Source organism: Tetrahymena thermophila, assembly GCF_000189635.1.
Source record: "Tetrahymena thermophila SB210 genomic scaffold scf_8254658, whole genome shotgun sequence".
Classification (NCBI taxonomy): domain Eukaryota; phylum Ciliophora; class Oligohymenophorea; order Hymenostomatida; family Tetrahymenidae; genus Tetrahymena; species Tetrahymena thermophila.
Genome location: NW_002476425.1, coordinates 222,019 through 235,155, shown reverse-complemented (window position 1 = coordinate 235,155; position 13,137 = coordinate 222,019). Strand labels below are relative to the sequence as shown.

Below are 13,137 nucleotides of genomic sequence, written 5' to 3'. Positions count from 1 at the left end.
AAAAATTGTTTTTTAAAAATTAAATTAGAAATTTATTTTAGAAATGAATTATTATTTTTTTAAATAAACTTAAATTATAGTTTTGTTCATAAATAATTTTGAAATAAATAAAAAAAGGCTTAAAAAAACATGAATTTTACTTGTTACAACAAAGTAAATTTTTATTTTTAAATATATATTTTAATTTAATTATTTATCTCTCTTCAAAAGTTTTTATCTTCAAGATTATTCACAGTAACTAATCTCAATTTAGACTTTAGGTAAATTTCATCATGAAAATTTATTTAAATTAAAATACTTGGTTTTTCAAATTAAACTAAATTTAATTTTGCTCTAGTTAATTTTATTAATAAAATATTTGTATTTGGTTTATACTAAAAACGAGGGAGGGTAGGGTTTTAAACACTTTAAAAAAAAACATTTTTCTTAGCTTAAACACTAATATAATATTAAGTTCAAGAAGATAGACTGTCTAGATAAATATTCATACTCTAATTATTAGATTTCAATCTTTCTTTTACTAACTACTAAAGCTTATTAAAAATAAAAATATTTTTGATTAATAGAAGAATAAAATTAAAATTTTATTAGCCTGTCCTACCAACAAATAAATGTCTAATTATCTCCTACTAAAATATTATGCGTTTGCTTTTGCATTTATGTTTCAAATACATAGATTAATTTTTTATCTTCACTGATAATATAGTATTATTGATAAATAGAACAAATTTTTTAATATTGACAATCTTTTTATAATTTTATTTTTTATTTTCTTGAAGATAAACTTATAACAAAAACAAATTTTTTTTCTTAACAATAATTAAGATCTTATATAATCTATTTTATCAAAAATTATTTTAAAATTTTGATTGAAGGTAGCATAATTATATTTTTTTTTATTTCTTTATTCATAAAATTTTCTTTGTATTTGAATTAAATTTATTAAATATTTTACCGTATATAAATAGTTATTCTTTACTAGGGGATATAGGGATAACTAATTTAACAAATATTTTGAAAATGTACAAAAATCTGAAATATCTCTAGCTCAATTTATTGTAAAATTAAATATAATTCTAAAATTTGATAATATTAATTTTAAATTTATATTAAAACTAATATATAAGCCATAACAAAGTTAATGATAAAAGTTTTATAAATTTATGCTAAGGTTTGGAATATATCAAGACCCTTAAAAGCTTTATTCTTTGCCTATCTGGCTCAATATTTGATTTAGAGTAAATATATGAGATAAATTTTATGAATTTATAATCCTTTTAAAAAACAGATCAAACTAAATTACAGATTTAAGTATAACTGCTTTATCAAATACACTTATGTAATTAGAAAATCTGAGAATCCTACAAATTTAATTAGAGTATTTTTAATTAGAAAAATAATTACTTTAAATTAAATTAAGCACTTTTGAATTAAAAATCATAGGTATCAAGAAATTAGTGATTAAGGTCTTTAATAATTATGTTAAGGATTAAGTTATTGCTAAAAATTAAAAAAATTAGATCTTAATCTATTGTAAACATTAAAAACAAACTTATAAATTTCTAAATATTTTTTAAAAATTTAATTTAATTTAAATTTATTTTTTAAACAATTTTTCCGAAGTGCTAACAATATTAAAGATGAGGGATTTTCTGAAATGGGTGTTTGCTTAGGGAAAATGTAAAAGCTTACTATTTTAAATCTACATCTTGGGTAATTTTTTAGCCTATTCTTATAACTAAAAGCTTATTTTATAAAAAGTTACAATTAAATCAATGATAAAGGTGTAAAAAATTTTGTTAAAGAACTCTAAAATAACAAATAAATTGTATCTATAAAGCTGTAGATATTGTAAAAATTAATTAAAAATTATCATGATTTTAAAAAATAATTTTAACTTATTTATTTAAAGTTAATCTAAAACTGCTGATATAATACCTTATTTAGCTAAATTAATGAAGTTGAGAAAGTTAACATGTCTTGATTTAAAAATTTGCTCATTATATTGATAAATTTTTCAAACAATAATTAAAAATTTTAATATGATTTAATTTAAGAATATGTAATTTTCATTAATCAATTTTTCAAAAATAATAAAAAACAAAGTAATTTTAAAATAGACTAGATTAAATTTGAGAGATTTTATCATGTTTGTAGTAAATATTAATTAGCAAAGATTCCTTAAAAATTTTTTTGCGATATAGATTTTTAAAAATATATGTCAGAAGATTTAATTAGATCATTAGAATTAAGTTGGAAATTAATACTTTCGTATTATTTATTAAATTTAATAGATTAGTAAATGTGGTTAAGTTAGTAAGTAAATAAAAGCATAATTAGAATCTATTTAAATTTGGAAAAAATTAATATTTCTATTAGAATTTTGACTAGTAAATATTGAAGTAAACAAGCCTTTAAAAATTATACTGAAGAAGAAATTACTCTAACTTTTAAAAATAACAAGGGAAAATTGTTAAAAAAATAAAAGAAATTATCAAATTTTTTTACCTTTCTCTAAAATTCTGCTATCAAAAAGTGAATAATTATTGAAAAAAATTACCTTTATTTTTAAATATATTCTCATTTTTATATTATTTGAGAAAATAATTAATAAATTAAGTGTAATTAATTGCTATCAATATATATTACTATTAAAATTAGCGTTTTCACATAGTTTTTCTGTCGGTAATTACGAGGTATGAAATCAAGCAAGTAAGTATGCATGAATGTATATAAGAAAATTAATATTTTTGCTAGGAGTTAGTTTTGCAATTCTCCAATTATTTGATTTTACAGATATTTCTTTTAATGGAATAATTTATTTCATTTGAATGGATGAAAAATAATAGAGGTTTTAATTCTTTTAAATTTTAAGATTTTGAAATTGTTTTTTATGTATCTATGACTGACTGATTGCTAGAATTCTAAAAAAAGCACTTAAAAGATATGTAAAAAGGTATATTATTTAAGGCTTAAATTGTAATGCTTTTAAAGTAGGTTGAGAAATAAAATTGTAGTTTTGAAATATTTAGTTTTAATATTAAAAGTAAGTACGATTAAGAGTAAATATATAAACAATTGAATTTTAATAAGTAAAATTTAATAAGCTAGAAACAATATAATTAATTATTTCTTTTTAAGAGCGTTCGTTGTTATTTATATTCATTCATGCTCATCGAAAAGAAAAATCTATTTTTATTACATAAATCTGTTTAATTAAGATCTATTTATTTATAATTGTGTTGTATATACTTGAATGTTTACAAAATAGAGCTATTTGTTTGTGGAGGTGACTATGATAGAAATTTATTAATTAATTAAGTAGGTAAGTAATTATTTGTTTTTTTGTTATTTATTTATTTATTTGTTTAGAGGTAGGAGCGTTAGTGAAATAGTCAATTTAAGTTTCAGAAAAATGCAATAGAGATACAGCCTATTCCATTGTCACTAGGAGGGAGTAAATTAAAGTTAGTACCAGAAAAGCTATAGATTTTAATTTATTTAGATTAATCAATTATATAGAGCATTTTATTTACAAACCAAGCTTTATTTACGCACTTGGAGCTTGGTAATTCCATACATTCTCCAGTGTTTATGTCGAAAACGCAAGAGTTTTTGCTCATTTTTTAATTGTTGAGGATTATTTAATTTTAAAGGTTTTCTATAGCAAGCATATCAGTGCTCATTGGGAGGTTTGTGAATTTTCTACAGCAAATATTTGTAGGAATATCTAGAACTATTTTAGTCAATTAAGTTTGATGGGGAGTATTGATAACTACTTGACGCTTATTTAATTATTAGATTTAAATCTTATCGCTATCATCAAGAGGTAATTTAGCTGTGTAGTTTTCCATCGAAAGACTTTCGGTATTGACAGTAATAAGATCAGGACCATCAGCTATAAACAGAATATCTTTTGGCGTACTTGAGTCGGAGACAAATGAAGAATAGAAAAGGATGTCATTTGACTCGTATTTAGGATTTTGCATGGTGAGACTATTGTATTTCATGTCTTCCTTTGTAATTTTAGGTTGACTTAAATTTAATTAGGTAAATTGAAATTGGTAGTTTGTGGGGTTATAATGATATTAAATGCAGTAAGGCTCAGTTTAATGGAATATATATTTGCTGTTCTTATCTAGTAATATGGATTTAGTCTTCTTGAAGTCGGGTAAGGAAAAGAAAAATACAGCAGTTTCTGTCTTGATGAGTAAGTTTTGAGATTGTTCGTGGAAAGAGATTATTTCAAAATTAGAATCTTTATCAGCGTCGAGTTCTATTGTATTTATAATATCAATGTTGATATTTTCTGTTTCGAATGAAAGAGAGCGAGTTCTAATTGAACTTTTTTCATTTTTAGAATTTTACTATTAGTTTTTCTTTTATTCAAATTTGTCTTAGCATTTGAGATTGACTGTTGTTTGGTGATTGGATTGGATCATAGTTTATGAAATTGACTTCATATTCATGTTGTTATTATTGCTATTATAATTGTTCTATATGTTGTGATTTTAGTAGATGCTAGTATTAGTATTTCCATTTAAAATTAAATGATTACTATTAGCAATCTAGCCATTATTTCCATAAGTATATTACAATTATGGGGATTCGGTTAGATGCAATTGCTTTCTTGTAGTAGGCTCGTCTTCAGATTTGAATTTAGGAGGCTAAAGAGAAGATTTAGTCACTGTTAATTGCTTTTCGCGGGTTTCATTCATTAACTACTTGTCTTCTGAAGATTAAGATTTTACATTAATTGAAACCACAGGTAATATCTCATTTAGAATTAAATTTTTGCTATTTTATTAATATTAATTATTCTTTTTGTTATTAATTTCCTAATTACAACAAACTTCTTTAGTGTTATTATCATCTTGATTGTTATTTTTAGAGATAATTTAGTTGTTATTCTTATTATTTATGCTTTCTTAAGGAGATATTTAAGGACTGGCTTTTGGGTGACTCAAAGAAACTAGTTGAATCTTATTTGCGTATTTAATAACATAGTGCTAAACAGAGTTCTCGCAATTGCTATTAATGCTGGCATTAATATCTTCTTTTAGATTGACTTAGAGGCATTGCTCAGCTTGGCTGAATAAAACATGATGCTTTCTATTGATTTGGTTTCTTGTAATCAAAGAAATTAGCAAAATAAAATGGATAGCTAGAGTTATGCCAATAGAAACTTTTATGCTACCTGTAAACAAAGGAGTCATGCACATGAATACTTCGAAAATATAAACACATAGTGTCTTAAGCAAGTCCTTTTTGAAATTGATCGAGTATGGGAAAATTCTCATAGTAAACTCGCTGAAGTAGAAAGCTACTTCAAGAAAAATGAATTAGAAAACAATAAATAGATCTTTAAAAGCTGCATTAAGGCCACAAATTATAGCACAGTGAACGAGAAGACAAAGGATATCAGCTGCAAATCTGTTCACGCAACTTTCAAATCCTCTTTTAAAGACGCTGTACTAATATGCAAAGAACTTGCCAATGCAGCATATGATAGACTACTTTTCAGAAGGCTTTTCCTCTAAAACGCAGTACCCGATTACAGCAATTATAAAATTCAAAAGAAACATGTTGAGGCAAGGTTGATTTATTCAGAAAAAAATGAATTTATTTACTTATTTATTGATATAGTAAAGTAAAGTAAATAAGCGTTATTTAATAGATTGTTTTTTTTTTTGGTTTTATTCTATTTATTATTATTGTATTTTTTATATGTGGAGATGATTATTACTTTTTTATATCCAAATTCAGTATCTTTATTTGCTAGCAATATTAATTATAATATATTGTATAATATCCTAAGTAACAACAAATAAATAAATGATTGAGTTGTCTGCTTCTTTTTTGATTTTAAAATTTTCTCTTTGCTAAGGCTTGGATTGTCCTTTTTATGAGTGAATCTTAAAAAATTTATATTTTTTTTTGTTCATTTTATTATAATCAAACCTTTTTTACAAAAAAATTTATAAATCAGTTGTAATAGCTCTATTCTTTCAATTACCCTTTTAATTATATTTTTTATTGAGGTGAAAAAATCATATATAATTATATTTCCATCTAACTAACCTCTTCAAATTGTAAAAGTTAATTGAAAATTTATAGCCCAAATTCAAGAGGTTATTTTAATTTTCATTTTAGAGCTCTACTCCACCATTTACCATTTTTTAAATCAATATTCTAATTCATTACTTCACGCAAAAAAGACATTTATGATTTCTACTTTTTAACCTCAATATTTAAATAATATTTAAATTTACTTGAAAAATATTTGCTCTTCTATTTCTTAAAATTACTATTGTTTAATCTAAGTAACAAAATTAATATATCTAATTCGTTATTTTACTTTAAAAAAAGATATTCAAAAATAAATTAATCAGTGAATTCGCACTAATTTACTAAATTGCTTAAAAATTATCTCAATTTTAAGTTATGTTAAATTCAATTGTTTGAAAAACTTACAACAAACCATCAAAATGTATTTTTTAATTTATACTTTTAAATAATTTTTAGAACCATCAAATTATATTCCATACAAAATATTTAGAATCTATTAATCATCAAATTTTTCTAAAAGAATTCGAGCAGACAAATACATAAATAAATAAATAAATTATTACCAACTACATTTCTAATCGCAAATTAATTTTTTTAAAGTATCTAAGGTGCGGGTTAATTTATAGATTTTTTGTTTCATATATATATGTATTATAAATATACTAATTTTCTGATTATTTTTATTTGCTCTTTCCTAATAAATAATTTAAATTTTTTAATAAAAAATTAAAATTTGAGTCCTTTCTTTGATATAATTTTGACCTTTTAAATACTTTCTTTCTCAACTAATTATTTTTCTTTCAATTCTTTAAACCTATGCGTTATAATTAATTGTACTTTTATATAGCTCTTATCCAAAATATCAAGTTTAAAAGAAAATTAATCAAAATATCGAAAAAAATAGAAATTTTTTAATATCATTAGAAATTAATAGTCTAGAGTTGAGTCTGTCTGTCTTTTTATCTGTCTTTTTATCTATTTCATTATTAGCCTAAAATTTGGTAAGATATTGATTAGATGTTTTTTCTAAATCAGTTAATAATTTGATCAAAGGCATTTGCGTTAATTTACCTTAAATAGATTCTCTCTAAAATTATAAATTAAAAAAACCCACCTAATCTTACTTAAATTATAAAAAATAAATAAAAAACTAACTTGCTTACCTATCTATCATATCAATATCAAAGTAGTTTTGAAATTTTTCGATTAATCTAATAACTTATTTACAAATATTAAGAAAGGGTAATATTATTTTCATCCAGTAAAAGAATTTTAGCAAATATATTTGATTTTATTAAACAAATAAATGTAATATTTTTAAAATTAGTCTCAAAATAATGTTTTCAATTATCATATGTTTCACTTAATAGAGATGGAATAAATATTTATTTTTTAGTTTAATAAGTAAGTGAACTAAAATTATAAATATTTATCTAATATTTGCTATAAATCATATACATTATTTTAGTTTAATTACTTTTTTATAGCCGCCAAGTATAAATAAAGATGACTTTGCTACAATTCAATACTGTTATAGTCAAATTTTGTAAATTATAATTTTGAAATTCAAGAAAAATTTTTATGATTTCTTTTTTGCATTTATATTTAAAAGGATTAAAGTTATTAAAAAAACAAATATACTGATAAATTAAATAGAATAATATTGATTGATTGATTGATCATATATTCATTCTGACTAAAAATTCTTAATTTTAAATAAATTTTATAAAATATCTTAAACTTTTCAAGAAAATGACAAAATAAATATGTATCTTTTATTAGTATCATTTAAAAATACTAAATTAAAATTATATTAAATAAAATATCTTTTAAGTATAATGTTTGTTTTATCTTTCATTTAACAAGTCGATTTTTATTCTTTCTACCAATATTACAGTATTTAATTTAAACTCATTCTTATTTAGGAATATGAATAAAATTTACCTTTCCTTATTAAAATAAATGATAATTTATGAGCTAAAATAAAAATTTTAAATTGATTATTTTTAAAAATTTAAATTCTCAAACCAATAAGTAAAATATTTTCAAATTAATTGGTGAATTAATTGTTAAGAATCAATTGTTAAAATTGAAAAAATTAAAGGTATTATTAATCTGCACTATTTTTTTTTGCAGCCAGCTTATTAAGCTATTCTAATTAATAAACAGTTAGTTAATAAAAAATTATAAAATATTTGTTGGTCAAAAATACATACATAACCAGATGTTTAATGCAAACAACAGAAATTAAATATTTTCTATATTTAAATAAATTCATTCTATTCAGACAGAAAATAATGAAGATCATAACTTTCTCTCTCTTTTCACATTAATTAGTTGGTTAATTTACACATGGATTAGATTCTTAAGCTTTTTGCAGCAGTTAATTTTCTAATTTTTTATTATGAAAATATTTTTATAAAAAAATATGAATTTATTTTATTATATTTATAACATAAATTATATCTATTTTGTAATTTTTTTTATTTAAGTATCAGCAAATTAATTTTATTCTAAGTATTTAAAATATGTTTTTAAGAATATTAGTAAATGAATGTATCTTCAAAATAAATTTTGTTTTCTTAAAAATTTATTTATTTAATATTAAAAATATTTTAAGTTTAATTGAAATTACTAGTTTATTTTCAAAATATTCTCAATTAAGCATTTTGTTTTTAAATTGAAAATTATTTCTTAAATTATTTGTGCTGCTGATTTCATTTGAATTTGTATTAATCGAAATTAGCCAATAATTAATTCATAATTAAATTCTAGATTTTGAATTATTTGATAATGAATAAGCACTTTTAAGTAGATTTAGAAAATTAATCTGACATCTCTCAAGGCGAGGTTAGGGTTTAAAATGAGTTTGATAAGATAGAAAAAGACATTAGACAAAAGAAAACAAGTTAAAAAGACCAAAAGTTTGGTAAAGGACGCACTGGAGCTGATGAAAAAGATCCAGTAAAAGTGATTGAATATGAAAAATTTGAGTAATACTTAAACAGCATGCAAACTGTTAACAATCATAATTTAGCGTAAAATAAAACAAATATTTTTAGTTCATTTATAGGATTAAATGACAACAAATAAATAAATGATAATCTCTATTTTTTTGCAATCAATTTAAATAAATCCATTACATTAGTAACTTGATTATTTTCATGCATAATTAATTAATAGTGTGGCAACAAATTATATGATGCAGTTGCAATAAATGTAAATTGATTTACAAAGGGAATAGGAAAATTCGTACAAAGCACTGAAAAGAGCAGAACATTTGGAAAGGAAATATGAAATATCAACTAAAAGGTTATAAGAAACAATAGATAGATTTAGATTAGAAAGAGATGAAGCTTTGGCTGTAAATAGTAAATTAGCATATGAAAAGTAAATCCATGATGATGTTATTGCAGAAAAAGACAATTTAATAAACAATAAAAACACGCTCATAGAAGTAATTATCTTGCTTTTATTATTTCGCATATAAAATACTTAATTCTACTAGTTTTATACATTCATTTTAATATGATCATTTATTTTTTAGCCAAATTGCTTCCTTTACGCTTCGTTAATTAAGTCAAATTCATTCAATCTTTTTAAAATTAATTGATTAAGATATTTCTGATTTTTTTTTTCAAAACATATGATATATATTCAAATTATTAATATTTAAAGCGACAAATAAAAACACAATAAAAGAGAGATTTTAAATTTAAATAATTAATAATATTTTAGATTATTTAATATTTTTAATAAATTTGTTTTTTAAATTAACATTTTATATTTTAAACTTTATAGATTTTATTTAATTCATTAAAAAAATATACTTGAATAAAATAACTTATTTTAACTTAATTTATCATATTTTTTGAAAATCACATTCAATAAATCATTTTTAAACTGAATTGAATAATCAATCATAAATAATTTTTTATTTAGTGCTTGGAATTTATTTATTTTTAGGATGAAAAATACATTTTTAATAAGCTAGCCTTTTTATTTGCATCAATGGATTAATGGCTACTGCTTAATCTATTTATTTAAAAAAATATCAAAAATAAAATTACTTTTATAAAGCAATTAGAAGATAACATTAAGATTAAAGAAGAAGAATTATAAAATTTGAGGGTTGATAATCATGCTTTGATGGAGAAAAATAAAGAGCTAAATGAACTAAATAAGCAATTATAATTGAGCATCGGTTCTGCTACATATCAGGTGGATGTATTAGAAAAACAAGTTAAAAGAGATAACCAACTCTTCGATGAATTTAAAAATAATATGAGACTTGAGATGAAATAAAAAGAAAATTAGCTTATTATTGAAACTAAATTAAGACAATAAATAGAAAAGGAAACTGTCAATTTAGTTGATAAAATTTCTCATCTTGAAGATAAACTTCTTTCGGTATAAACTCAGAATGAAAGATTAGAGCTCGAAAATAAAAAAAATAAAGAGAAGATTTAAGCTTACGATGAAGGGTAAGAAATTAATTAATTAATTAAACAAAAATCTATTTTTTTATTTTATAACTAAAACTAATTTACCAAAAAAAACATTATTGTTCATCTTTAAGATTTTAATATTAAAAATAAATAAAGTTTTTATTTAGAAATGGTAAAAAAAATTCCTAAAAATTTGTTATTTAATAAATTTGTTGTTCTATGAAAAGATTGTTTGATTAATTTTATTTGTATAAATAAATATTTTAGATATAAAACTTACTTTAAGTAAGAAATATAAGATATTTATGAGAAGAATGTGGCTAAATCTAACTCTTTGGAAAACTAACTCGAAGACCAAAGAGCTAAAAATGCAGATTTGCAAAGATAATTAAACATTTTGTAATTTTAGATAAAACAAGCAGAAGCTTCTAGATCTTATTATATGAAAGAAAGCGAAGATGCAGAAGTAGCAATCTAAATGGTGAAGCAAGAAAAGACAAATTATCTTGATGAATTTAGGTAATAAAATAAATACAAATTTACAAAATTTATTTATTTTAAAGTAAATAGCAAATATTTAAATTTTGAGTTTAGTCAAAATATTTCTTAAAATTTCTCAAAATCTCAATATATAAACATGGTTAAATTTACTTAAGTAAGATAAAGAATTAAATTTTTTGTTTTGTACAAAAGCATCTTTTGTAGGAAAAATTTTAGATTTTATGATGAAGAAATAATTAATTTTGAATTCACGCTTATCTTTTAAAAATAGGATCACTAATAATTTATTGATCTTATTTGAATGTAACTTATCATATTTTATAAATCCTATTAAATTTGGATATTAATAAATATTACAATTTACAATTTATGAAAACTTAATTTAAAATTGTAAACAAAACGTAGACTTTCCTCTAGCTAATTGTTTGTTTTAATTTAAATTTAAATTGCTCATTTTTACCTTTAAAGAAATCTATTATAAAAATAAATCTAAAAATATTACATAGAAAGATAGGCTGACTGATAGATTTTTTCTGCATTTTCAAGCATTTAATATTCTTTTTCATTATTTTAGGATTATAGATTAAAATTTTGTAAATCAATATTTTAAGGAAAATAAATATTTAGGCTTTCTATTCAATTTATTTAAAAATATTTGAGGAAATATCAACCACTTGTTAAGTAAGATCTGTAATCTAATAAACAAATAATAATGCGTATTTTCTTTAAACAAAAAAATTACAAATGAAAATTTGTATTAATAGAACGATTTAATTATTTTACAATTAATAAGCTTATAAGTAGTTATTATTGTAAAAGTAACATAATAAATTTAGCTTTCACACTATTTATTATTATTAAAATATGGCAAATAAATAACTATAAATATGAAGATTACAAATCATCTTTTAACTTTTTTAACTTTTTTTTAAATTATTAGAAAATTGAAGGAGTAATACGAAAAGACCATTAGTGACCTCTAAAACTAATTGAAGGAATGCCAGATGCAAATCTTTAAATAAACAGAAGACTCTAAAAGTCTTCGCATGCACTTAGATGCATATGAAGATAGAATTACTGTAAGCTATTTTTTTCCTGACGAATTTGGTTTACAAAAATTGTTAATATTTATTTAAATTAGTATTTGCTTGAAATTTAAGAAATTATGTCACACTCTACTGATAGCAATACATATAAATTTATCTCAGACTTAAAGTCTCAAGGTATAAATAACTTCTCTAAAGAAGAATTTCAATAAATAAAAGAACAAGCTTTACGCGAACATGATTTAACTTTGGCTAAACGTGATGCCATGTTTAAAGAACACTAATCCAAAAGAAATATAGATGAAACCCTAAATCAAGATTATGAAAAACATAAAAATGCTTACAATAAATAGAGTGACTTAGACTCTGAATGGAATAAAATCTTTCATAAACTAAACAATATTCAAGTAAAATCAGATAATCAATCAAAGTTACAATAGCTCTACTGAAATTAATAAAAAAATCCTGTTTTTACTTACATTTTTGTATGTAAAAATTAGTACTCTTTTTTTGAGTTAAAAATTGCATCCAATAATTTATTTTCATTAATATTCTTCTTAAGCAATTTTAATTATTTTTTATGACATTTTATTTGAAAAAATTTTAAAAGATTCGTTTTTTAGTATTACAAAAGTCTCCACAAAAATCTAAAATTGAAATACACTTAAGTTAAAAAAATTTTCTAGATTTTTTAAATAAAAAAATAATAGTGGGATTGATATTTATTTTTAAGCAAAGAATAAAAAGAAATATTTAATATATATTTTATTAATTAATTTTGTTAAATTAAAATATTTAATTTTTTAATAATTTACTTTATATTTGCAGCTTTTAAATAAAGTGTAATAAAAAAATAGATAGATTGATAATAGTATAATTAAAGCTTTTATTTATTAATTAATCTTACAATTTTTGTAAAAAATTACTTTAGTTCAATAAATAAAAGTTAAGTCAAATTGAGTGCATACATTTACTAAAAGTAATGTTATATAATTAATTAGTTTTAAGATATATTTTAAGGTAAAAATGAATATTTCTGATAAAAGTATTAAAGCCTGAAATTAAATATCAAA

The 13,137-nt window shown here is 21.0% G+C and overlaps 3 protein-coding genes across 3 annotated transcripts; 2 read left to right on the top strand and 1 right to left on the bottom strand. All coding sequences in view use genetic code 6, as the record gives it.

Annotated features, from left to right (window-relative positions):
* Positions 1-129: 129 nt before the first annotated feature.
* TTHERM_000675619 (kinase domain protein) lies at positions 130-2,009 on the top strand (the record flags this gene model as incomplete). Its single annotated transcript, XM_012797433.1, has 9 exons — positions 130-153; positions 211-260; positions 969-1,058; positions 1,128-1,238; positions 1,289-1,378; positions 1,444-1,533; positions 1,624-1,713; positions 1,762-1,851; positions 1,913-2,009. The coding sequence occupies 9 exons, from the start codon at positions 130-132 to the stop codon at positions 2,007-2,009; spliced, it is 732 nt and encodes a 243-aa protein (XP_012652887.1).
* Positions 2,010-3,407: 1,398 nt separating this feature from the next.
* On the bottom strand, positions 3,408-5,585 carry TTHERM_00675610 (transmembrane protein, putative; the record flags this gene model as incomplete). Its single annotated transcript, XM_001015033.1, has 1 exon — positions 3,408-5,585. One exon carries the CDS (start codon positions 5,583-5,585, stop codon positions 3,408-3,410), a length of 2,178 nt encoding a protein of 725 aa, XP_001015033.1.
* Positions 5,586-8,862: 3,277 nt separating this feature from the next.
* TTHERM_00675590 (hypothetical protein) lies at positions 8,863-12,513 on the top strand (the record flags this gene model as incomplete). The annotated part of the gene is made up of 6 exons (XM_001015031.1): positions 8,863-9,107; positions 9,253-9,526; positions 10,150-10,553; positions 10,785-11,036; positions 11,959-12,097; positions 12,160-12,513. The coding sequence occupies 6 exons, from the start codon at positions 8,863-8,865 to the stop codon at positions 12,511-12,513; spliced, it is 1,668 nt and encodes a 555-aa protein (XP_001015031.1).
* Positions 12,514-13,137: the final 624 nt, after the last annotated feature.